Below are 27268 nucleotides of genomic sequence, written 5' to 3'. Positions count from 1 at the left end.
AACACCAGGGTCTGAGGCAGACTGTTATGTCACTGTATGTCTCCCCTCCACATCTGCAAGAGTCTCCAGGACTAAAACCGTGGCAAACAGCAAAAACCCAGAGTGGAATGAAACTTTTACTTTTGAGGTCAATGATAATCTCGAGGTGAGAGCGCTTCAACTGTTCATACATATAACATAGTGACAAAGATATTTCATGTATAGAATGTACACATGTACTGTACGAATTACTCTTTACTCTTTGTTTGAATATTTTACAACACGTGGCCTAAGAATCATATTTGAAGGGTTTTTCTTGAAGCAGTACATGTAGGATTCAGTCCAGAGCTTTTGGTTTTTCATAGAGATAAAAGTTGTTTTTCCTTGAACCTCCTATAAAATTCAGCTTTTGTTCTCATACATCTTCATTAATGGTTCTCTGAGGACATTTTAAATGACTTTGTGCTTAACTCAAAACAAAAATATATGTTTTTTGACGAGTGAAATGTAAATATATATATGCTTCTGTATGCTACAATATGTAAAACACATAATACTCTCTACTCTTAGACAATCACTGTAGCTACCAGGAACTCTTTGTTATTTGTAGAAAAACCAGACCCTGCTATAACAACTGTGTTGTGCTTCCAGAATACTCTTGAGATGACACTGTATGATGAGGACTCTCTCAAATATGACAAGCTGATCTCCACCCTAAAGCTTGATATCAGCAGCCTGACTGTAGGGAAAAAGGAAACCAAGGAATTCCTCATAGACCCTCAGGTAAAAATTTCAAACATACCTCCACAGTAATTACACACATTTACATGATTATCCATCTGAAAGAGTTGATTGAATTGAAACTGGCAGATTGTAACAAACCACATTTGAGAAACTATAAACAGACATGACTGTCCATATGTTTGCATATGGTGGAGGAACTATAATATTTTGTGCTGCAGCATGAGCACAGAGGTGGTGCAGAGGTAATGCTGCTGTCCGCCACTAATAGCACCTCTGGTTGTGTCAACACAAATGACAGTATTCACTGGAGCGCAGACAGTGAGGCCCCCTCCATCATTACCATCATTCAGGTGCCCTTGAGCAAGGCTGTTGACTCCCAAACTGTAGATTGGAGGCAGTCTATAAATCAGACTGCATACCTGTAGAAGCAGACATTAGATAGATTCATGCCTGGATGTGATACGATTACCATGTTTGCTTTCCATCACACATTCACATATTTTCCTGCCATCTTCTCTTTGGTCCCAGGGTAAACTCTGGGTGACCTTTGAGCTGCTGGATGGGTAACTGTTCCTCTTCCATTCCTCAGTATTTCTAAAGTTATGTTTTAGTTGGAACTATTTAGCTTTGAACTTAGTTTGAAATAATTCATGCTTTGGTTTCTCTTTTTTTTTGAGAAAGAAGAGAGAAGGAAGTTTTAGGCCCCCCCACTGATGTCCCCATAACGGTAAGATGTCTTGAAATCACAGATACAGAATGTGTCTTGCTTTCTCTGGGACACACTAACTGGTGTAAATGTAGTTGTCAGAATATGTCTGAGTCAGAAATAAATATGGACTAAGTGTCTGAGCATTGTCTGCCTTGGTTTCATGCTGGCTCATTCACAAGAGGTGGACTTTAATTCACTGATTAAATGTTTTGTTATCACCAATCGTTCTGGACATCTGATCTTGAATAAAAATCAGAAGCAGACATTTGAGTGATACGTTTGAGAACCCCTGATATAAATGATATTACCACATATCAGGCTCAGGAACACGTTGTAAAACTATTGTTCGTAAAAAGTTGTTTTTATTTACATTTTACACAGCATCCCAGCTTTTTTGGAATCAGGGTTGTACATATTTTGATCACAATAACTCTGCTGGGCTTTCTTCTGTGTGGTGTTGTCCAAAAGCTTCAAACAGAGTTCTGCTGCACTTTACCAGGAACGGGAACAAAAACTGTCCACCTAAATAGAGGAACGGTTGTCATGGCATAGGTCTTGTTATAATTGCTTTGTTTGGCTCGTTCAACAGAAAGAAGCTGTCTCCCACTGGATCCTGAATGCCACCGTACTGAAGGCAAACACACATCAATCCGAAGATTACTGTAAGAACAGCTTTCAGGTCACAGGATTGTTAAATAGCACATTTGTGCTGTGCGTGTTTTTGGAATGACAACCACTTTTTAAAATCATTTTCACCGACTTTATTTATTTTTACCTTTTCACATGAGACATACACAGTGACACGCAGAGGGCAGTGCTTTATCATTGCTGAACTGAAACTGCCATCTGTTTTCATGCTCCTGTCTTTTCTGTCTCTTTGTTACAGTGTCTGAATCCGACTGCTATGTCATTCTCTCTCTCCCCACGGCGACGACAAGGACCTACCGCACAAAAACAGTGTCCAACAATAACAACCCAGAGTGGAATGAAACTTTTACCTTCAGGGTCCCAAGCCATGTGAAAGTGAGTCCACTCAGTATTAGCGTGACATCAAACACAAGCATCTGGCTGGCTGTACAGTTATGCTCAGTCCACCCTGGGAAAAAAAAAAACAGTTCACCTCATCTTTCCTCGGCGGTGTAGCAAGCACATTAATATTCAAATGACAACAGTGTGTAGTCTTTTTTGCTACAGTTTTAACGGTGGCTGCTTCACTTGCGAAGAGTGAGTTCCTCTGCTGTTTCCCCAGAACATTTTAGAGATCAGGATGTATGATGAGGACCCAATGGCACGTGATGACATGATTTGTACACTTTTGTTTGACATCACCAACCTCACAGTCGGGAAGAAGGAGACCGAGGTCTTCATCATAAACCCTGAGGTAAAAGCATCAACAAAATATTGAAAATGACTTTTGCAACACCTGCTGTAATTGTGATGCATTTTGGCATGGGACTGATCTGTGACCAGCTGTACTTGGTCAGAAGAAAAGAAGTTGTTTCTAAGTGTATGCCATGTTCTTTCTCATGTTAGTAGCGTGAATGTGCTTATAATATGGCCATTAACCAAATGATTATGATTCAAGATTATTCCTGTGTCTATTTCTGTATAGAGAGAGGACACACTGCAAATAGAGTTTGAGCTACTTGACAGGTAACTGAGATTCATATATTGCTCTGTTTACTTTACATTCTTACAAGATATTTACAGAAATTTGCTCTTATTCTAGTACACCTTCTGATCTTCTTCACAATAAATGTCTTTTTTTTGTAGTGAGGACCAACCATGTGAATATCTCAGTAATGGTGTCCTTGTGGTAAGACTTTTGAAATGGCTTCAGCTTGTATGTCTAAATAAACACACCCCTCCATCCTCCATGTTAGCTGAAATTCTGACAAAGTATGGATGATCACCAGCTTGGAATATAAGAAGCCATGTTATTCCCAAGAACAGGATGACTGAAATCATGGATCAGAGTGACAAGAATGAATGAACGTTATCAACAGAATGTGGAGTAACAGTTCTGATGTATTTCCAAAGACGTTGTGCATTGTGATGCAGAGATATCTACTGAAGTTAGCATGCTAAGCAGCTAGCCTCAGCCAGTCCTGTCTTGTAATACCACTTTGTACCTCAAGAGGTGATAGTCTGACAGTAAAGCCCACTGTGGTTTCAGCTGGCATGAATGCAAGTTTACAACATTTCAAAGCCCTCTTAACTTTTTTTGTCAAGCAACCTTCCACAGGTGGCCAATTCTTACACATTGTACCTTTAAGATGGCTGCAGGAGGATTTTCGAATTGCATCAAAAAGTTGGCATTAACGTTTTAGTCTGAAATCTTTGACTTTCTGTGTATTATTGAGTGAAACCAAAAATATCAGCGCACCCACTGCCACACTTGTGACACTGATTCATGTCGTTTTCTAAGGGTTCGTATAGCAAGTGTGTAAATCGCCATCAAGCTAGCTCAATGTATTGCCCTCAATAATTTGGTCAAATGGCACAAGGAATCAACGGGAAACTTAAGGTCACACACTCCCATAAATTTCAGTAAAACACTAATTTGACATGGAAATGAAGCAATGCATCTTATATGACCATCAAGCTGCCTCACAACACAGACCAGGAAGGTCCTGATACTTGCACAAACAATTATGAAGTATGAATGTATCTTGCTTTAATGACCCTAACAAGAGTAATTGTGTCTCTGTGTCTTCCAGGCTGCCCCATTCTCTGCAATCGATATCCATGTTGACAAGCTATTGAGCAATAAATGTATGTAGGCTACAATTCTGTCCAATTCAATTAGTCAGGTTGAAATGACTTAAAGCTGTCGCTGTCCTGGTCAAATAGTGCTTTCATTAATTGGAAAGAATGATTGAGCCAGCTTCACAGGCATGAATGACTTCATTGAAATCTTAAGATTGTAGGGAAAATGACTTCATTGGTGGCCAACATTCAATTTTAAGCTGCTCAAATCAATATTTTTATATTTACAATGGCTCAAATGACTGTAATGTGGAAGGGGTAACTTGGTAATGAACACACAGTGAATTATCACTCAGCTTCTTAACTCCATTCCCCTCAGCTCTACAAAGACTCTCAATGTTTTTAACTAATAGTTTTGGTTCCACAGCCTGCAAGTTGACTGTTTTAGTCGTGGAGCATTCAGCAACCATTGAACCAGATGTTGCCTTGCTTGAGACGAAACAGGAGCTAAATGAAGAATGGATATTAAACCTAAACAATGGCTTTATCCATCTTTACATTTGTGTTATTTACAGTGAACATTGCAGCCTAAGTGTGGCTGTTTAGTCTGTGTTAAATTTGTAGGTCCTCTCAGTTTTTACAAGCTCAGCAGGCTGTGGAAGAAAACAGTCTGACCAAGAGACATGTAACATACCTCAAATTACAAAAATCAAGAGTCCTTTGAGAGGTCATCTTCAGGACAAATGAATGGCTTTGGAATTATGCTAACTATTAGTAATGACTTATGAAGCAACCCTGAATGCTATTGATCAGTTTTCACAGATATGCATGTGATAGTATTCTCTTGCAAACTTCAATTTTTGCCAGCTATTACGGAAATGGTGGTGAAGCTGAGGGGGGCCTTTCAGGAGAGCCAAACAGTTAATCCAAAGGACACCGCAAAACTGCGCTTCTTCATCAATAGAGACTTGGAGACAGAACTAAATGTGGAAGTGAGTTGTAACTGTCTGTTAGTGTTATCTGTTTGACAGAAAGAACTTTTCACCCTCATGCTTTTCTTTTATAAGAACTTCGTAGCTGCTTTTCTCTACACGCCTACAAAGTGCAACAAATTAACATATTAATCAAAATTGCAAGAAATGTTTAACGTAACATGTTATTTATCTCTTTGTATTCCAGATGCATGATCATACATTTGTCTCTACTGGTGGAATGCAATATTCTGTAAATGTCAAGCCTCTACCAGCCGAACATGCTGACAAATTGTCCCTTGTTATTGATCAGGTAAGGACTTAGTAGTTTGTGTGCAGCTAGATTAAGTGCTGCCTTTGTATTGAACAGCTGAACATATGAGGCAGAGCCAGGCCAAGCTGTTATTTTTCATTATTGCCTCAGATATGTCAAAATAAAATCATCATCAAAATAATCACATTAACACTTTTCACCTGGTGGTTTTCAAATGAAACAAGTGCTGAAAGCTCGAATACCTGTTTGCCTGTTGACACCTAAAGACAGGAAAAATCTTTTACCAGCAAGAAATAACTGACTGACAAGTTACCGTAGTCACTCTTTTCTATTTCACCTCAGATTTATAGGAGATGAACAGAAGAAATTTTGCTTGTTGGCTGTTTAAATGATATTTGTTTTATAGTAATGTGGCATTTTTTCCTTCACAGGATACAGTGGATTTAGATGTGGAAACACATGAGTGGTAAGGTGCAGCAGTATGGAGACACCCAAATATTACACCATATGTCATTCCAAAACCATGGGCACTGATCTGCTGCTGTAACAGCCTCCACCCTTCTGAGAGGGCTGCAGGCATTTGCTCCCATTCTACCACAAAAGCATTCGTCAAGTAAATTTCATTTCTAAACATCAATCAAATTTTCCTAAAGGAGCTTTCCAAAATGTGCAGCATATGACGGAAGAGCAAAAGAAAGAAAGACAGATGTGTGTACAGAATAGAGTAAAGTGAACTTGACCATTCATGTTGGTATTCCAGTTCATTCCAAAGGTGTCTGGTGAGGTTGAGGTCAGCGCTCTGTGCAGGAAAGTCAAGTTCTTCCACACCAAACTAGAAAGGCATTCTTTTAAGATTCTTTTTAGATTTTAAATAGATTTTATAGAGCTGCTTTTGTTTGTATGGGTATTGTAATGTTGAAACAGGAAAGGGCAAACCCAATCAGTTGAAACAAACTTGTAAGAACACAATTGTCTAAAATATCATTGTATGATTTCGCATTAAGATTTCCCTTCATTGGAGCTAAGGGGCCTCTACCAAACCATGAAAACAGCCAGACCAAAGTTTACAGACATGCGCATCCTTCTGACCATAGACAACACAATACTGCACAGGGGTGCAACAAACTCAATGCTTCTCATCCAGAAGAGTCAGTCAGTGAAACAATGCTTTTTGGTTTGTGTTCTGCTTCACTTGCATTTACTTTGGACATCCACAGCGAGGGGGAACCTCTTGCAGTTCGTCTGGATTTTGACATCCCACCTCAAGAGAAAGAGTATCTGAAGAAGAGGAAAGTTGTTGTGGCACAGGCTTTGCAGAAGATTTTAGGCCTTGGCTCACAACTAGAACCTGAAAAGGTAGAGTGCAACTCTTGGACATTATTACGTTGTTATTACCTTATTATTGTTATTTAAAAACTCTGGTGTACTGCAAAATGCAGAGATTTACCTGATGGTGAAAGGCTTAATCAGCATTGAGTGAACTCATTTGGCAAGGGCTTGAATGTAACAAATGTTATTCATATATAAAAGTACTGCACTGCAGCTGTAAAAGTAAATAAATAAAAATGATTTGCTTAACAAAAAAAAAAAAATAGAAAAAAAAGCAATATTATGCAAGTGGACCAGACATCATGACCAAGATATGAAACAGTCCTGGCACACACACACACACACACACACACACACACACACACACACACACACAGCTACTCTATAAACACACATACACATGCATTATTCCTGCATGTATACCATGTCTTTTATCCCAGCATATTCAAATCAGGAGTTATTGGGCAACTATTTAATTTTTAGCAGTGTTTGTGGCCAAGCTTTAATGTTGGTCCATCAGTCAGATGGATGTAATCTGGTACAAGCATAAATGTTCCCCACAGGATGAATTGTACTGAATTTGTGACTTCTCATCTAGTCTATGTAGCTACAGAGATCTTTCATCACATTCAAATGTCAGTTTGTCCATTTCTTTGGTTTCCGACCAAATACCTGCCAATGTAAAGACATTACCATCAGCCTGCGTGTTTTGTGCTAGTTAGCAAATGTTAGCATGCTAACATGCTAAACTAAGATTACTTAACAAAGGTGACCATGGTGAACATTAAACATTACCTACTCAAGATCACCATGTTAATATTACTGTTATGAGCATGTTAGCATGCTGACATTAGCATTTGGTGTAAAGCACCACTGATCTGTGAGAACCACATTTCTCTATCCTCTGCCCAGGTGCCAACTATAGCAGTGGTGGCTTCAGGAGGAGGAACCAGAGCCATGACAGGCCTCCTTGGTAGTCTGAGGGCCCTGAAGGATATTGGGGTCCTGGATGCTACCACCTACATCACTGGAGTTTCTGGATCCACATGGTGAGAAAACCAGTTGAGTAGTCAGTGTCCACAGTATTCTACTATCAATCTTATTTTACATAGGCAGTTAGCATAGCATACAAGGAAACATTGCAGTGGGGCTGTGAATAAGGAGCATGACCTGTTTATGCTAGAAAATATAATATATATATATATATATATATATATATATATATATATATACGTATATACATACGTGTATATATATATAGATATAGATATATATATATAGATATATAGATAGATAGATAGATAGATAGATAGATATAGACAAGAGTCCTACAGTTTTTTTTTAACTTTTTTTTTTTGTATTTTTGAATGGACATTGTGTGTCCATCTCAAAAAGAAAATTGTCCCTCCTCATGAAAACTAATGGTAATTTGTATTTGGCAGGTGTGTGCTACTTTCTGCTAGACAGCACTGAAACACCTGTGCTTCATCCCCCTACATCTTTACTTTATTTTCTGTGTTGTGATTTGATGTTTCCTCCCTTTTCTTTTACAAATGTTCTTCATCTAATTGTGACACATTACATGCATACGTGAAAAGAAAATGAAACAGTGTTATTGTGTTTTATTATATTTCTTTGTTTGATTTGTTTTCAATTACTCTAAATCTTCCTTAGCCTCATTATGTCACTGTAGCTTATGGGCAAATCAGGAGGTAGAATGGATCATCCACTAATCACCAGGTTGGAGATTCCACACACCCTCCTCCTGTCCATTTGTTAAAGTGTCTTTGGACAAGACACTCAACCCCAGGTTGTTCCTGATGAACAGGCCATCGCATTGCATTGGTCTGTGAGGGTGAATGAGAGATGAATAATGATTTGTCTGTTAAGGTAGAAAAGTGCTAAAAGTGCAGTGCACTTACTGTGAAGTAAAATGTGATGGGTTAAATTAATAATTAATAATTATTTGTGCTGGCCTTAAACAATTCTTTCATGGAGGCCACACCTACAAACAGAGTTATGGTTAAAGCTGCAGTAGGTAACTTGTATAAAAGTAATTTTTTGTCATATTTGCTAAAACTGTCCCTATGCCCAGACAGCAGTGCATGAAACATGTAATCTATGAAAAAAACGGCTCCATTGATCCCACCTACTGCTCCTAATGCCATCTGCAAGAATCCACCGCGCCTGGCACAAAACAACCAATCAGAGGAGCGTCTGAGAGAGTGTCTGACATCTGTCAATCACTGCTCACACACGCTGTGAATCGCCCCCTCCCTCCGCTCATGCTGCCGGCTGCTGCGCAGTCAAACAACTCTGTGAGCGGCGTCAGGAGGCTACTGAAAGCTATGCGGAGCAACAGCCACCCGCAAAGGAGAAACTGCCCATACCGCTGCTGCTGACAACAGCATATACGGCTAAGACAACAAATAACCAGAAAGCTAATATGGTGATTGTTACAGAAACACTCTGCAGCGCATACGGTATGTTAGCAACTGTGATGTAGCAGCTGGGCAGAGTTAGCTTGTTTCCGATGCTAAGGCTAACGTTACTGGTTGTCATGGCAGCTGCGCAGACGCCGCAGGGAGGAGGGGCTTGGAGGCAGGGCATGAGTGCAGCGGAGAGGGAGGGGGGGTGACGTGGAACTTGTGTTGGTTCAAATTTTCAGGCTAATTCTGCTCTCTTCTCCATCTTACCTACTGCAGCTTTAAGAAAATGCTGGCAAACCCTCGGCTGTCTCTTTGTGTTTTGTCTAAATATATATTTACCAGGTTATATGAATTGTTTTCAGATCATTGTATCCCCTTAACACTATTTTCCATGTGAACAGGGCTATGTCTACTCTGTATCAAGAAGCTAACTGGTCACAGGAGGACTTAGACAGTGTCATCTCAGCAGCGAAGAAACAGATGACCAAGAGTACTCTGAGTGCCTTCTCTCCTGAGAAACTGCAGTATTACAGTGAAGAAATGACAAAGAAGGGAAACGAGGGTTACATTGTGTCTCTCATTGATATGGCAGGCCTGGTCCTTGAGCATCTTGTCTTTGGGAGAGTAAGTAACTGAATACTTTGCAGTTAAGTTATATATTAATTTGAAATCTTAAAATTAAGGTGCAAAGACTACTTTTTTCCTCAAATAATATTTGTTATATGTGGTTGCAATTACAGGAGGTCACCAGCACACTGTCTGAGCAGCAGTTGGCAGTGGATGAAGGGCAAAACCCTTTACCCATATACACTGCTGTCAACATGAAGGATAAGTTATCGGGCTGTGAATCTGAAGCTGGTAATTATTCTGGAGGATATGTTTCATGTGTACATGAATTAATGTAATGGCTGAAAAATTATCTTGTAATCCTGAACATATTTAGTGGAAGGTAATTGAAGCCCAAGGACATACAGTATACAGCATATCAAATGGAATTGTTCATAGCTGTAATAAAAACAACCGCAGGTTTGATTTGGAACTGAAGTAAAACCTATGAATGCAATGTTTTTATACAAAGGTTTTCAAATGAAATGAATATTACATTTTTCCAACCGTGGGCATATGTGAATATCCAGCAGGAAGTGAAGAAGTGAAAATTCTGTGAAAATACTGTGAAAATGACTGAATTTAATAATATTATGTAGTAATGTAACAAATCTCTTTGACAGAGTGGTGTGAGTTTACCCCCTACGAGGTAGGCATGCAGAAGTATGGGGCATTTGTCAAAAGTGAGGACTTTGGGAGTGAGTTCTTCCTTGGTCACATCATGAAGAGGCACAAAGAAGTCCGCATACGGTATCTGATGGGTAAGACCACGGTGCCTGTCGCAGTGTCCATGCACAGTACTACAATACAAGTAGTCCAGTGTTTTATTTTCATTTGTCAACCCTATCAGGAATATGGAGCAGCATATTTTCTGTCAACCTGACCGAGCTTTGGACACTTGCCACCGGGTCCCTGCCTTCTTGGAGCCCCTGGCTCGGACCAGATATCAGCGCATTAGGTACAGCTGCTGGTGTTTCTATTTAATCTATTTTAAAATCCTATTTAAGGCCAAAACCAACAACGTGTCATTCCATTTCTCAGTTCTTTCTCACTTCCCCACGGTGTTCACAAATATATACTTTGATTTTACAAATGGTTCAGCAATTTCCTAAAATATCTAGCTGAGCCATCATTATGTTTAACTGATGCCATTCAAACTGGAGTGAATAGTGTGGACTGTTTTAGGAAGCTTTGGTGTGCTAGTGAGTACTTACGGTATGGCACAATGATGTTGTATGTGAGATGGACTAAAAATCAACTGCAGTGTCCATGTTCATCATGATGGCAAACATGTCTGTCACTGCAGTGGTTGTGCATTGATCACAGAGGATTAAGATATATCAGGCTTTGGTTGCACAATACATGTTAGTAGGATGGATTTATTGTTGGTTTTGGTCATTTCATGGGATAGTTGACAATAAGAAAAATATAGACTATTGTCACTAATCATTCCAAGCATTTTCTTAAGTCATTGCAATCATTCATTGTTCACACAAAACCTTTGACAGTATTAATTACTACCATAGTCTACTAAAGTACTGACACTTCCATGTTTACATCAGAACTTTCTGAATGTCATGTATGTGTTACTAAACTGTTGTGTTCTTTTGACAGAGGTTGACACTCGACCATCAACTCTCGACACATACCTGATAAATCCACTCACTGGTGTCACAAGCATCCTGAGTGATTTCTTCAAAAATCGTCCCGTGCTTGCTGAAATGTACAATTTCATGCGTGGCCTCTTCATGCACCTTGATTACAATAAAAACAGCAACTTTGTTGCCTGGAAAGGTAGGCTCTCTCACTCCTGTTATCGATATGTTGCTTGCACACAACACAGTCACACAAAATTCAGTATCTTTTGCACAATACTGGACCTCTAGCAGCAATGCATTAAGGGTAAATAAATTTAAAGTAGCATGTACATTTCAAGAATGCCCATTTTTTTAGGAGACAGGTTTTGATTGATGAAATGGAGAATGATAAATAGATAGAGGGCAATGATACACCCCAACTTGACCCCTGTTTTACCTGAAAGGGAAAGGATGTCTTGTTCTGTTGGTGCTGACAGGAATAGTCTCAACATTCTGATGTGTATTGGATTCTTGGATTGAAGGAAAACACAAGATTGTCTTCCACAACAAGGTTGTGACTTTCCAGAGGAGACTTGGCTAAAGAACTGCGCTGTAATAGCATATTGTGCAGCATTTTAACAGCACGCACAGCCAAATGCACAAACTAGTTATATTTGCTTTATCTTAATATGCTGAATTTGCAGAGTAACTGCTGAGGAGACTGTACAGATATTGCTCACTTCCTTGGTGTCAGGACCCTTACATAGTTTGCTGTTGCAAGGCAGCATCATTTCATATAATGGTTGCCTAAGAACAGAAAAGTAAAGCACAGAATACAATGGACAGTATGTCTGGGTCAGTTTTTTCACTTTCTGTTTACTTGTCCACCAATTCTTGCAATTGGCTGAAAACTTATTTGTTATTATCTTCTATTTTCTGTCCAGAGACACATCCGGATTCTTTCCCAAACCAACTGACACCCAAGGACCCCACCATGTTCCTGGTGGACTCTGGTCATGTTATCAATATTGGCTGTGCGCCTGTCCTGCGGCCAGAGAGAGATGTGGATGTCATCATATGTCTGAGTTACTCATGGGATCCAGAGCACATCCTCAGGGTAAACAGAAGGAGGAGAAGCTCATCCCGGAAAGAGACAGAATGGTTCCTGAATGTATTCCATAAATGAATTAACATTACTTTTTATGATCATGTTTAATCTGTCAGGTCCTAGAGAAGACAGCGGCTTACTGCAAAGATCGTAACATCCCCTTTCCAAGTGCTGATTTTGCCAGTCTGGAAAAGGAGCCACAGAAGGAGGTCTACATCTTTGAGGATAAGGAGAATCCCAAGGCCCCGATAGTGGTTCATTTCCCACTTGTCAATGTCACATACAAACACTTCAAACATCCCGGTATGCAAATTTTAAGTGGCTGAATTTCAGTGCAACGGTGTTGCTTTTATTACTTTAGCAATATAGCAATAGGAAGAATTCCTATGAAGATTTACTATTCAAGCTAGTCTAGTTATCCTGGAAGTCATGGACCAACAAAGATCTTTTCAAAAGGAAAAATGTTATTGATAATGGCAGGACAGGGTTACTTATTTTTAGTATTATTTGTGCATTTCATACCCTTATTAGATTGCTACAATAGAGAGATTACAGGAAATTTGGGGATATAATGACGCGCAACAAAGGTCCCCCAGCCAGATACCCACCTCATTAACCCCAAGGCCAACAGGGCATCCCATGTACTCCCATGTACTGATGTTCAACACTAATTACATTGTACACATCACATGAGTCAAAATATTCCATAATAGTTTACGGCTCCTTTTTCATTTTTCACTTAATGTTGCTACCCTCATTGTCCCTTATTTATTCTGAAGTGACAACATAGATGGATGGGTTGTATGAAACAAGTTTTAACCAGTTATATTAATGTCATATGATTTAACAGGTGTGAAGCGTGAAACTGAGGAAGAAATAAAAGCTGGGGAGGTGGATGTGAGCACCAGCGAGTCTCCATACGCCACCAAAAACGTGACCTACTCAGAAGAAGATTATGAGACTCTGGTGGAGTTGGCCTCTTACAACATATTAAACAACAAGGAGACCATCCTTGAAGTCTTGCGCAAGGTCCTGGAGATGAAGACATCCAAGATAAAGAAATAAGAGATGAGGATTTAATAGGCCTCCGTTTACCACACCAAGTTCTTGTATGTTGCCTTAATTGGTAATTGGCAGACCTCTATTCAAGCTGACATGTGGCTACAGTAATTTGTCTTAAGCCTGATATGACTCTCTTGTTTAGGATACTAAGCAGGATATTTGCTTAGCAACACTATAAACAACGTTTCAATGTGGCACATACTAATCTTCACTTTGTAGAACTGAAAGTTAAAGTATCACAAATTGTTTATCATTTATTCCCTAAACTTTTTCACCTACCTTAAAATTATAGATCTATCGCAATGACAGAAAAAACAACAAACCAAATTTCTCATGCATGCTTGCTGACATCCATAAACATCAACCCAACACTGTATGCAGTTTATTGTACATGCATTTCTTTTTGCAGTGTTGAATCATCAGAGAAAGATTACATGAGTAAACACTGGAAAACAGCATGGAACTGGAAAACTTTCAATACCTGAACCAGCTTTGATGCCCTGTTCTCTCATAACTATGGCAGTTCACTATTTGTCATTTTGAGTTTGAAAGGCCTTCTATGACATATTAAAGCAATGTTCTATGATGGACCTCTAATCTACATCACAATTAATATTGATTATAAATTAGTATTAATTCAATGAATTTATTGATGCTTAATATGGTCTGATGTCTGTCTTGAAGTATATGTCAATATAATTATTCAAAGATCTCAGCAATGTTTGAAAACTCATATCTTGTATATTCTCAGAGACACTGCCAACAAAGTATTAACAGTAAGGTTTATGGCTAAGATTTATTCCAAATCAGACAGTCTGGCACTGGTCCCAGGCCAAACAGGCTTTGAGTGGTAAAAGCATTATCGTTGGAAAATGTCTGCCTAACTGGAGGGAAGGCACCGCCTTAAGACTTACAATTAGATTGTGGTAATGGGTGTGATGTAAAGCTTTGTATGCTATCAAGTCCTCTGTGTCCAAATGGAATTGATGGGAATCTTATAATTTATTTTTTCCTTATAAACTTTCTTTGTGAACTGTGCTTCTGAAGACTTGGTCACTCAATGGATTATTGTAGAACATTCATTCATTCATTCATCTTCTTTACCCGCGCATCCCATTTCGGGGTTGCAGGGGGCTGGAGCCTATCCCAGCTAGCAATGGGTGAGAGGCGGGGTACACCCTGAACCGGTTGCCGGCCGATCGCAGGGCTACATACACAGACACACAGACAGACAACTCACACACTCACACTCACACCTACGGACAATTTAGAGACCAATTAACCTAATGAGCATGTTTTTGGTCTGTGGGAGGAAGCCGGAGTGCCCGGAGAGAACCCACGCATGCACGGGAAGAACATGCAAACTTCACACAGAAAGGCCCTGCCCGACCCAGGGTTCGAACCAGCAACCTTCTTGCTGTGAGGCACGCGCACTACCTGCTGCGCCTATTGTAGAACATATAAATCTAAATCATCTGTAGGGTTTTAAAAAAGCAATTTAAAATTAATGCTATTTGAGTTTTCAATTCATTGTAATAGCTGAAATTGTTAAAAATTTTGATGTGATGAAGGAGGAATTCTATACCACCACCATTCTTCATTTTGCATCAAACACAAAAAGACACACAAAAAGACACAACTGTTTTAATTGCTTGATCATCAGTAGCAGGCCAACTGAAGAATGAAAATGGATGAATACTAAGGGCACAGACTCAGTGCATGGGTAGTCCTACATGTCCCCACTTGAGGCACTTTGAAACTAAATGACTGAAACCTGCTAGAAGCCCCTACAGGCTGCAATGTTCTTTTCACCCCATGATATCAAAGTGTCACACACCCCCATTAGCTTCAGCAAAGTGGTTGCTGGTCTCTCTGGGATGCACATAAAATGACAATGAACAACAAGCTGCTAATGATAGTAATGGGGCTAAAAATGTAACGTTTATTCTGGGGCTGGCACGAGAGGAAACGCAGGGGTTCATTATTGTTGTTGTTGTTCTTGTTGTTGTTGTTAAATTGTTTGGGGGGGGGGGGGCTTTTTAGCCTTTATGATAGCGACAGCTGAAGGTACAACAGGAAAGGGGGCAGAGAGAGAGGGGACGACATGCAGCAAATGAGCCACAGGTGGAAGTCAAACCGCGGCCACTGCAGAGGACTGACAGCCTCAATACATGTGGTGCACACCCTACCAAGTGAGCTATAGGGGCGGCCTCATTTAATGGTATTATAGTATTATTTGTATTATCATAGTTTGAAAAGCTCATGGAGTGTCAAAAATGAAAAAGCTTCCTCCACTGGGAACAAACCTCCAGCAACACAGGTGATTTGGCTCTAGTGGCGACAGTTGAAACTGCACGTCACATGATGCTCTCTGATGTAGACAGACTTTTTGCAACACACATCCATTACAAAAGAAAAATATGAAGAAAATTTCATGATCAATCACACACATTAAAATTTTGATCTTTGAATTGAGCCATTAGGTCCAGTGTTCAACTTTCATTGGAATTAATTGGTGTCATTGTGAAAAAACATACTGTTTTGCTGAGACATCTATACTTTGAAGCATGAACATGCTCTGTAAATTCCTTAAATTCTACAGTCCTAAGGTCTTCGGTAGACACAGTCACAACAATTCAAAACAGCAACAATCAACAAGCCCCCCCAAACTGTTCATCAGTTTCATCAGAGCAGGGCAGAAGGCACAATATCAACCTAGCTCCTAAGGAGAGCCTCTTGCCACTGCACGGGACTGGCTAGTTGACCTAGGAAGCAGCTCAGGTTCCCAGAAAAACATTGCAACCACTCAGCCCGCTCCACCAGACAAAGGAATATTGGAATCTACAAAGCAAATGGTCCTGCTGGAAATCACAGTCCCCTGTGACGACCAGATTGAAGACCCCAACAAGTGCTGGAGCAATGACGAGAGAGCCCGCTGTACACCAATTGAAGTTTGGTGCCAGGGCTTTGCTGACCATTCATTACACCAAATTCTCAAACTCCTTGTAATGAAAGGGCTACAGTGAGGACAAGCCACCAAGAACATTCTGGGCACTGCTGAAAAGGCCTTGCGGTGACTGATCCGGAAGGGGGATCCATGGATCAGGGTGCAATTTGGAAATGTCAGGGGCTGATCACCACAGATGATTTATTGCTTTGTCCATGTAGCAGCTATGTTCTGTGTGATGTAAGTGCAATCATCTGCCCACATTTGCCAGGGTCCACTTGCAGACCAAACTAGTCACCCAATATGTTGTCCATTTTGGAATACATCAAGGCCTTCAAGTTGCCCACTTTGCATGTGTTGCACTGTCATCCACACATGCAATGCTTTGTAAAAGTCAACAGAAGCCTCAGTTTAGGATTAAACTGGATTTATACTTGATGAAAGAAGTCACCCATATCAAACTGGAACAAGCAACACTGAACAGAGGAGGTGGCCTACGACACTACTTATCAGCCATTTGCAATACAGTCCTGATATCCCTCCCCAGGCAGCTTAACGTGACCTTACCGACTCATAACCTGCTGACTACCAGTAGTACAAATTGGTCCTCTGTGGAGGACATTTGTAAATCTAAATATCTCTCACCCACTGCATACTACTGAATTAACTCCTTTTGCTATCTACAGAGAACATTTAGGGCTTTTCAATAATACCAAATGTGAAGAAGGGGTGGGCTTTGGTACTTTGGTTTTCAGTATTCTAATTACCTTCCAAAGATTTGGGGAATTCAAAAAAAGGTTGTGATTGGGCAATATTTTTTTTTCCTGGTAGTCAGGAGGATATGATGGCCAGGTGGGTCAACAACCCACCCATTCACACCATCCCTCACCCATTAACATCCACTGACCCATAAACACCATGACTCATGTGACCGTTACGACTCACATGATAGCTGGGTTGGTCAATGATCCTGCAAAAGGATTAATGACCAGGACTTCCCAGGCGTCGGTCTCCTTTTCTGCAAGTGTTTTCAGCATCTGAATGAGTGTGCAATTGAAGCGTTCAACTTGGCCATTTCCTTGAGGATGGTATGTTGTTGTCCATGAGCCTGACACTCCACAGTTCTTTTTTAGTTGTGGTTTTCAAATTCTCCTCCTTGGTCATGGTGTATGCGCTGGGGAAATCCAAACCTCAATGCATTATTGTTGAATATCTTATCAGCCACCGTTTTACCCGACTTGGAGGTTGTAGCATAGGCCTGGGCAAATCTTGAGAAGTGATCAATAACAACCAAGATGCATTCATACCCACCTGAACATTTGATAACATGCAAGAAAATCACGGGAACTAATTCAAATGGCTGAGTTGTGACAATGTTTGTCAACGGTGCTCTATTCTTTTGACTGGGCTTCTTTCGCTTCAAACAGGAGCAACTCTGTGCCACATAATGTTCAATGTCTTTCTGCATGCAGGGCCAAAAGAAGCGTTCCCTTACCAGCGAGGTAGTTCTGCCAACTCCTTGATGTCCCATTTCATCATGCAGTTCTGTCAAGACGGCTGCCTTGTATTTCTTTGGCAGGACAAGCTGTGTTCCTGTTACTGTTTTCCGACGCAGGATGCCATCATCATCCAGAGTGAGTTTCTCCCATTCACCTATTAGTCTTTAATCTGTGCACTGAATGATTTTAATTGTTTACTATCAGGCCTGTTATTTGACTGACGACACTCCACCACAGGGCCGATATTTTTATCTTCCCTCTGAGCTCAACAAATCTCTGCAAGTGAGAGAGGCTGATGTTCTGACAGAGAGAGCCATAGACCATACTGTGTGAGAATCTGGTGTCTCAACGGACTGTACTATTGCTTGTACTGAACGGGATGACAGTTCCTCTACACATTCTTCCATCATGGCATTGATGTCCACAGGCATCCTCGAGAGACTATCGGCGTCGACATTTTCCCTTCCTGGTCCGTATCTGATGGTAAGGTGGAAATCCACTAATTCAGCAACCCACTGGCATCTGGTGGCATTGAGTTTCGCAAACATAAGTAAGCGGATTATTGTCTGTATACACAGTGCAGGATGAGCTGATCAAATAATCTCTGAATTTTTCACACATGGCCCATTTAAGGGCAAGGAACTCCAATTTTCCGGAAAGGAGATGGCAGCTCTTCTCTGAGCCAGGAAGGGTCCGGGATGTGTAATCTATGACATGCATTTTTCCTTCCTGTTCCTGGTACAGAACTGCCCCGAAGCCCTGGTTGGAAGCATCGGTGTGTAGGACAAAAGGGTCTTCAGCCATGGTGGCATAATTATGAGGCCACATCGTGCACGGCTCGCAGACAAGACACTTTCCAACCTCATATTTTGCAAATGCAACAATTTGTGAAAAAGAAATGACTTTCTGAGATATTCTACAGACAGCCAGACTTGTAATGTAACAAAGTTAAATGTTGTAGCCTGGCTGTCAGGTAATATTTTTTCGAGAAAACTTGAAGTTATTTGTTTTTTATTTAGAGTGAAGGTTTGGTGTGTAAAACCGTCAGGAAGTATTTAGAGCTCTGATGTCCAACTTGGTGTCTCAAGATGATCACAGATGAAACACATATACATCTTTGATGCTCTATATTATTAGGTTTATTTTTTCTTACTTTTCCTCTTTGCTTTTTGCTAGGTAACTAAAATGCTTCAAGGAAGGAATTGAGTTTTGGGTGACTAATAATAAATGACTTCATGAAGTTATTTGTGTTTTGATTCCATGTATTTTACTGAATTTATCAGTAATTACAAAGTCATACTTTTTAAACAGGTTAGATAAATTGGCTGCTAATATTATCTAACAGTTACTAATATCTTATGTTTTCTCTTTATTAAGACCAGATTCTGCAGGTAAAATTGGAATAATGTGACTTGGCTTGGACTTGACTTGATCTATTACAGGACTTGACTCGACTTGACTTGACATTACCTGTGACTTGACTTGACTTGACTTGCTGAAGAAAAAAATTACTTGGGACTTACTTGAGACTTGAAGGTTAAGACTTGAGACTTACTTGAGACTTGCACATGGGTGACTTGATCCCATCTCTGCCACCCATATATCCTGTAAGAGTTACAGCCAAATTCCTTTTTAATCATTAGGGTAACCAAGTAAGAATATTTTTGTAGATAATTTCGATGAGCAATCAGCAGTGTTTTTATCACTAGACGCAAAATTTTTTGGACCGAAGTCCTGCAGCAGGCCTCGCCCATTTATTTGGGTTACATAGCCACTAAAGGCGCCGCTCCTCCGCTGTTACTGACACCAGAAGGCCCAGGTGCTAAAGTATGTCTGTCCTACACCGGCTGTCCACCGCTGTCCATCGGGATAGCCCTTTGTCAGAGCACCGATGGCACAAAAGTAGGCATCTTCCATGCTGCCTTTGAATACAGGATTGATGTCATAAGACTATCACATCTTAAGTCACAATAAACCCGTTTAGTCACTACGCATCCTCATTTTTCTTACCATTATTTCACAAGATCGCCAAATCCACGTGGTTTGTGATACATCATATTATCCATATTATTTGTCATTTCATTTGTTATTCATGATTGTACTCATTTATTGTATTAATTGAGTTTGAGTGATATGTTTTTGTTTAAATCATTGTCGGATAGTGTCTCTATATAGACAATCTCTGTATGAAGAATTTATGCTGCTGATGATGTAATTGATTTACCATTACTTTATTTATCATTATTTTATCAGCATTTATGAGACGTGTATACATATAACGTCCATCATTTGAAGAGACATGATAGAATCATGTCAAAAGGGGGAATTGTAATGTTTCAATTTGGTTCTTTAAAGTGATCTCATGTGTTCTCATTCCATGATCTTTATTGTGCTTGTATGTTATGGTACGAATGTCCTTCATAGCCTATAAAGATAATAATGACTGGTAAAGACCAGTTCTGATAACAACAGATACTTTCATCTCCTCTCTTCTCTGTTTATACTGCAGTTCACTGCTGACTTAGAACAATAATCATGTGCAATAACCAACAGCGTAATTACTCTGTGTAATATCTCAAGTTGTGTAATATCCTTTTACTTACACTACATGTTTATCTCTTCTATCTCCTCTATTATCTCTTCTATCTCTTCTATATCTCTTCTATCTTTTCTTCATCTCCTCTATCTCTTCTATTCTTGTAAGGAGCACCTGTAACAAAAACAGTTTCCCCTCGGGGATCAATAAAGTATTTCTGATTCTGATTCTGATTCTGGTTGTGATGTGTATACTTTGATGTATGTTGTGATATAAAAAGGCAAGGCAAGGCAAATTTATTTGTATAGCACAATTCATACACCAGGCAATTCAAAGTGCTTTACAGAAGCATGAAAATACATTAAAATCATACATTTCAAAGAAAGAAAGAAAGAAAGAAAGAAAGAAAGAAAGAAAGAGATTAGAAGAGAATAGAAAAATAAAAATAAAATACAATTAAAGGAAGCCAGTAAAAGACAATAATTTAGCGTTTAAGACAATAATCTAGCATTTAAAATGATTACTTTAAGTAAAAGCTGTAGCGAATAATAATGTTTTCAACTCTCATTTAAACGAGCTGACAGTTGGTGCAGACCTCAGGTGTGCAGGGAGAGTGTTCCACAGGTGAGGAGCATAATAACTGAAAGCTGCTTCACTTTGTTTGGTTCTCATTCTGGGAACACACAATAGACCTGTCCCTGATGACCTGAGAGGTCTGGATACTTCATATGGAGTTAATAAATCTACAATATATTTCGGTCCTAGACCATTTAATGCTTTGTAGACCAACAGTAAGATTTTGAAGTCTATTCTTTGATTCACAGGAAGCCAATGTAGTGATCTGAGGACTGGTGTAATATGGTCCATTTTTCTGGTGTTTGTAAGGACTCGTGCAGCAGCATTTTGAATCAGCTGTAGTTGCCTAATTGAGTTTTTGTTTAGACCAGTAAAGACTCCATTGCAATAGTCCAACCTACTGAAAATAAATGCATGAACCAGTTTTTCCATGTCTTCTTTGGACAGACATCCCTTAATTCTGGCTATATTTTTCAGGTGGTAGTAGGCTGATTTGGTAATGAGCTTTAACTGGCTGTTAAAATTCAGGTCAGAATCAATAATTACCCCAAGATTTCTGGCTTTATCTGTTGTTGTCAGTGACATGGAATTAAGGTGAGCACTGATCTTTGACCTTTCATTTTTGGGGCCAAATACAATCACTTCTGTCTTATCTGCATTAAGCTGAAGAAAATTCTGGCACATCCACTCATTGATTTGATGAATACAGTCACTCAGTGAAAGTAAGGGACTGTAGTCATGTGATGACACAGAAATATAAAGTTGTGTATCATCGGCATAAGTATGATAAGAAATATTATGTTGCTCCATGATCTGAGCTAGGGGCAACATGTAGATATTGAAAAGAAGTGGTCCGAGAATGGACCCTTGTGGCACCCCACACATCATCTTCTGTCGTTCAGACACATGCTCACCAATTGACACAAAGTAGTCTCTATCTTGTAAGTAAGATTTGAACCAGTGTAGTACAGTGCCAGTAAGTCCCACCCACTTTTCCAGTCTGTCAAGAAGTATGTCATGATCAACTGTATCAAAGGCAGCACTGAGATCTAATAATACTAAGGCTGAGGCTTTGGAAGCATCATTATTCAGATGTATGTCATTTAAAACTTTGATAAGTACAGTCTCAGTACTGTGGTGTGGACGAAATCCAGACTGAAATGCATTAAAAAGATTGTTCTGCATCATGAAAGCATGCATTTGTTGAAAAACAACCCTTTCAATAATTTTTCCTAGAAAGGGAAGATTTGATATTTGTAACAGTCTGGATTGTGGTCATGTTGTTTCCTGTTTTATTTTGTAATGTTAACCTCTTGTGTCGTTTCAGTTTCCTGTGTTTTCCCGCCTTTCATCATCCACACCTGCGGCCACTCACTCACCTGTCCCTGATTATTACCTTCCCTGTGTGTGTATATATACACCCACCAGCTCCTCATGGCTTTGCCAGGTTGTCTTTGTTTCCTTGACAGAGCTGTTAGCATTTGCTGTGTGCATCCTAGTGGTTTTGAACCTTGCTTGTTCGTTTTCTTATTCCTAGCGTTGGCTTATTCCCTGTCTGTTTTGTTAGCCTTTTTGGATTCCTTGTTTCTTTGTTTGCCTTTTGTTCGATATTTATAAAGACAGTGATTTTTGTTGGAACCTCACTCCGTCTCCTGAGTTTTTCTCTGCACCTGAGTCCCAGTTCCTCCAGAGTTTGTTACAATATTGGCCTGTAGTTACTTATCGCTGAAGCATCCAGATTAGTCTTTTTTAGGAGAGGTTTTAGTACTGCAGTTTTCAGGGCCTGGGGAAAGTGACCAGACTGAAGAGAATTATTTATTATCTGCAACACATCTGGAGCTATGCAATTAAAGACATTTTTAAAAAAGTTTGTTGGCAGAGTATCAAGGCAGCATGTTGTGGATTTTAACTGTGATACAGTTTCTGCTAGCCTTGTATGATCTAGAAGGTTAAAATGTGCTAGATTAACTGTAGAACAAGAAGGCACAGATGGAAATATCATTTTGCCTGAGCTGGAGCTGCACACTGTTTGTCTTATCCTTGAAATTTTATCTGTAAAAAAGGCTGCAAATTCATTGCATGACTTGTTGGATAGCAGCTCAGGAGGGACTGATGCTGTGGGGTTTGTCAGTCTATCCACAACAGAAAACAAAGTGCGGGCATTATTACAGTTTCTGTTGATAATCTCTGAGAAGAATGCTTGCCTTGCCTTCTTTAGTTCATGGTTATAGGTGTGGAGACTGTTTTTGTAAATCTCATAATGAACCTGGAGTTTAGTTTTTCGCCACCTGCGCTCTGCCTGTCTGCAGACTCTTTTCTGGACTTTGACCAGTGTGGTGTTTCTCCAAGGTGTCTTTTTCCTTCCTGATAAAACTTTTGTCTTAACTGGGGCGATGGAGTCAATAATAGCCATAACTTTGGAACTGAAACTATTTACAAGGTCATCAGTTGAAGCTGAGGGCAGTGTTGGTGATGGTGTAAAACACTGAGTAAAGACTGCACAGGTGTTATCATTAATATAACGCTTTTTGATTACCTCTGTTCCACTTTTGTTAAGAGTAGCAGGTATGGCCATTTTAAATGACACACAGTAATGATCAGAAAGAGCAACATCCATCACCACAACCTCAGAGATATTGAGCCCTTTGGAAATAACCAAATCTAATATATGCCCTTTGTTATGTGTTGAATGTGTTACGTGCTGAGATAGGCCAAAATGATCCAGGATGTTTAGAAGTTCTTTAGCACATCCATCTTTGAGATTATCAACATGAATGTTGAAGTCACCCACTAACACAACACAGTCAAAATCAATACAAACAACAGACAGTAGCTTGGCAAACTCATCGGAAAACTTTGCATTGTATTTTGGAGGCTTGTAGATGGTTACGAAGACTGATCGACAGGGAGACTTAGATTGAATGGCAACATATTCAAAAGATTCAAACTGACCATAAGAGACTCTGCTGAATTGAATGCTATCATTAAACAAAATGGCGACTCCACCTCCTCTCTTATGCATCCTTACTTCACTTATGAAATTGAAGTTCGGAGGGGCTGACTCATTGAGAACAGCTGCGCTGTTATCTTGTCCTAACCAAGTTTCAGTTAAAAACATAAAATCAAGCTTGTGCTTGATGATAAAGTCATTGATTAAGAATGATTTGCCTGCCAAAGACCTAACATTTAAAAGGGCTAAATTGAATGTGCTAAAAAGTCCAACATCCCCATGTTTTAGAACATACTGTGGCTGACGTGGAATACATGTTAAATTCGATGATGTGATGTTTCTGGAGAGATGGGCCGATCTTCTCCTCCTACCTATTGAGACATGAATCACTGCTTCCGGCACAATGGGCCCTGGCTTTTCCTTGGAAAAGTCAGGCATAACATTTGCCTTAAAAGCTGGACCCGGAACACATCAGTTACCAACACAAATAGGTGGCTGTGCTGGGCTCTTACTAGGGGACTGGAGTAGGTTCAGATCAAGCCGTGGAGGGGGTGGAGGTGGTGCCCGTCGGCGCTGTGGTGGTGGAGGGGGACAGGGTGGTTGTAGGGGGCGGGGTGGAATTTGGGGGGACAGGACCCCAGATGGGCGAGGGGTAAGTCTGATACCCGCGCTGACAAGTTTGTTCATTTGGTCAGTAAACTCCAGAAGGGGGGAGGATGGTGATGGGATACCCAGTGAAGATGATGAGCTAGATGGAGTTTGGGCAGTTGGAGATGGTGACCTAGGTGGAGTTTTAGTGGTTGGAGTCAGTGAATCCTCACGAGCAGTGGCCCCTGGTGGAGGACATGAGGCATCCCCCTTTTTGCTCTGGCATCCTTCATGGTTAGAGCATACAGGCGGGGGGAGAGTTGGTTCTCCTTCATGTTTTGGTGTTTGCTGCTTTTGTTTGGATTCCTCTTGTCTCTTGTCCTTGGGAGTGGGAACAGTGTTACGCAGGAAGAAAGATAGGTTGGAGGCAAAAAGTTTTACTCCTGACTTGTTTAGGGAAAGTCCGTCTCCTTTGAAAAAATGTCTGCGGTCCCAGAAAAAGTTGAAATTGTCAATAAAATGCACTGAGTGGACATCACATGCAGTTGAAAGCCATCTGTTTACTGCCAATAATCTGCTGAATCTCTCTCCTCCTCCTCTGACTGGTGGTAAAGGCCCACTGAAGAAGACCTCAGCATTCAGAGAGCTCACTGCATTTAGCAGTTTATCTAAATCTCGTTTGAGCACTTCAGATTGTCGTTTTGCAATATCATTTGCACCTGTGTGCAGTACAAGGTATTTCAAAGTTGGAATTTCTGCAACAAGACTGAGGATTCTGTCAGTCATGTTGGAGACCGTATCATCAGGAAAGCACAATACTTTCATGTTTCTGCTGTACATGCTTCCCACGTCTTTAATAGCAGAATCACCAACAACCAGAGTCTCAGGACCAGTCAGTAGCTTTCCGTGTAGCTTTCTAGCTTCTGACTTCCTGTCAGGCCTTACCCTTCTCTGTGAGTCCGAGGAGTTATCCAGGTTTTCAGTTGGAGATCCAGGGTCCTGCAGTAGTGGAGCAAACCGATTTTGTAACTGCACACTAGCTGGTTTGGGAGTTTTGTTGCTCACCTTCCCTTTAGCTTTTATCCACAGCTGTGTCTTACTCTGCACAGGTGTTGAGGAGGATGATAACGCAGGCCAGCCTGTCGCATCACAGATCTCTGGGCGCTGGGTTCTACCTGTTGGACGTCTCCCCATATCAGCTGATTTACTCTTGGGCTTTGCCCCGAGAGCATTCCAGGGAGGACTGATACTGGCAGATTTATTACCCGGTACACAGCCCTTTAGTTTCGTGGGAGCTGTATCAGAGCCAATTAGCTGGATGTTAGCATTCTCCAGTCCGCTGTTTTGAGTCAGCGGCAAAGTGCTGTCATTTCCACAAGGTCCATTCACTTCTGCGTTTATTTCCAGACGCTGAACTTGAGTTTCCAACACTGCAACCTGTTGCAGAAGTTTGTAGAGGTCATCTGTGGAGAAAGGAGGCATCTTGGTGCTATTTAGTTAGCTTTAGCTGCCAGCAAGCTTTTTCTGTTGGTAGGCCGTAGCAGGCTTTTTCTGTCAGTAGGCCAGAGCAGAGTGTATCCGTGAAATATCAGAGGTCCCAAGGGTCATCCACAACTTTTAAATATTTGTCCATAGAATATGTCTTTAGATGTCCAATTCAGCCAAAAATTAAAACTTTCAAGTTTAAGGAAAATTAAAATAAATACAGAAAACAAGATGGGAAATCAAGAGCCCAGACAGAAACCAGCTACCAGAGGAGGAGGAGGAGCACAGCAAAAAATGAGATGTCCCAATCTAGTTTTTTCTTTGTTTATTTTGTTTTGATTTTTGGATTTGAGTAGAGTAAGAATGTGTGATGAAAGAATAACACACATCACAGGTTTCCTTTCAGGATTTCCTACGATGTTCTGTGTAGTATTCCATAGTATTTAGTTTAATGTTTGTAGTAAAGCCTGTAAGTTTGGCTCCATTGTCCCGTTATCCATCCATGCACAGTCCCTTACAGAGTATTTCTCAACAAAGTTTCTTTTCTCTGTGGCCTTCAGTTATAAAAAACTTTTGTGAAACTGGTTAAGCAGTTGATTACATATCAGCAAGTGTGATACCGACACCTTCCACACACATTCTGCCTTGCATTTCCGTGAACTCCCTAAATACAGACAGTTTATCAAATGCCACCCATATATCCTATAAGAGTTACAGCCAAATTTCTTTTTAATCATTAGGGTAACCAAGTAAGAATATTTTTGTAGATAATTTCGATGAGCAATCAGCAGTGTTTTATCACTAGACGCAACATTTTTTGGAACGAATTCTTGCAACAGGCTTCGCCCATTTATTTGGGTTACATAGCCACTAAAGGCGCCGCTCCTCCGCTGTTACTGACACCAGAAGGCCCAGGTGCTAAAGTATGTCTGTCCTACACCGGCTGTCCACCGCTGTCCATCGGGATAGCCCTTTGTCAGAGCACCAATGGCACAAAAGTAGGCATCTTCCATGCTGCCTTTGAATACAGGATTGATGTCATAAGACTATCACACCTGCATTTCCATTGTTCATATGACTCACGCATGAACTCCCTAAATACAGACAGTTTATCAAATGCCCGACCAGAGAGGAGAACATTCTGGATCACTGTTAAACCACAGTCAGGGATGCTTATCACGCCATCCCCC

At 40.4% G+C, this 27268-nt stretch overlaps 2 protein-coding genes across 2 annotated transcripts in view; both read left to right on the top strand.

Annotated features, from left to right (window-relative positions):
* Nucleotides 1-2699: 2699 nt before the first annotated feature.
* LOC143328278 (cytosolic phospholipase A2 zeta-like) lies at nt 2700-13761 on the top strand. Its single transcript, XM_076743345.1, has 12 exons — nt 2700-2813; nt 3045-3085; nt 6604-6742; nt 7628-7764; nt 9546-9768; nt 9885-10002; nt 10374-10511; nt 10601-10708; nt 11365-11544; nt 12272-12444; nt 12552-12738; nt 13286-13761. Exons 1-12 carry the CDS (start codon nt 2700-2702, stop codon nt 13498-13500), a joined length of 1773 nt encoding a protein of 590 aa, XP_076599460.1. The 3' UTR covers nt 13501-13761.
* Nucleotides 13762-16349: 2588 nt separating this feature from the next.
* The window catches only part of LOC143328277 (cytosolic phospholipase A2 zeta-like), a 32362-nt gene continuing 21443 nt past the window's right edge, over nt 16350-27268 (top strand). The window contains exon 1 of the mRNA XM_076743344.1: nt 16350-16434. Coding sequence (XP_076599459.1) covers nt 16350-16434 — 85 coding nt within the window. The remainder of the gene's footprint in view (nt 16435-27268) is intronic.

Source organism: Chaetodon auriga, chromosome 11 (genome assembly GCF_051107435.1).
Source record: "Chaetodon auriga isolate fChaAug3 chromosome 11, fChaAug3.hap1, whole genome shotgun sequence".
NCBI classification, from domain to species: domain Eukaryota; kingdom Metazoa; phylum Chordata; class Actinopteri; order Chaetodontiformes; family Chaetodontidae; genus Chaetodon; species Chaetodon auriga.
The sequence above is the reverse complement of the archived record's forward strand: the minus strand, read 5'-3'. Positions and strand labels throughout refer to the sequence as shown.

Bases quoted from the DNA above. Each gene is read 5' to 3' on its own strand.
- LOC143328278 (XM_076743345.1), top strand. From the start codon at position 2,700: ATGTATGATGAGGACCCAATGGCACGTGATGACATGATTTGTACACTT. The intron at 10,709-11,364 runs GTACAGCTGCTG...TTCTTTTGACAG, and splicing joins ACCAGATATCAGCGCATTAG to AGGTTGACACTCGACCATCA. The intron at 12,739-13,285 runs GTATGCAAATTT...ATGATTTAACAG, and splicing joins CAAACACTTCAAACATCCCG to GTGTGAAGCGTGAAACTGAG.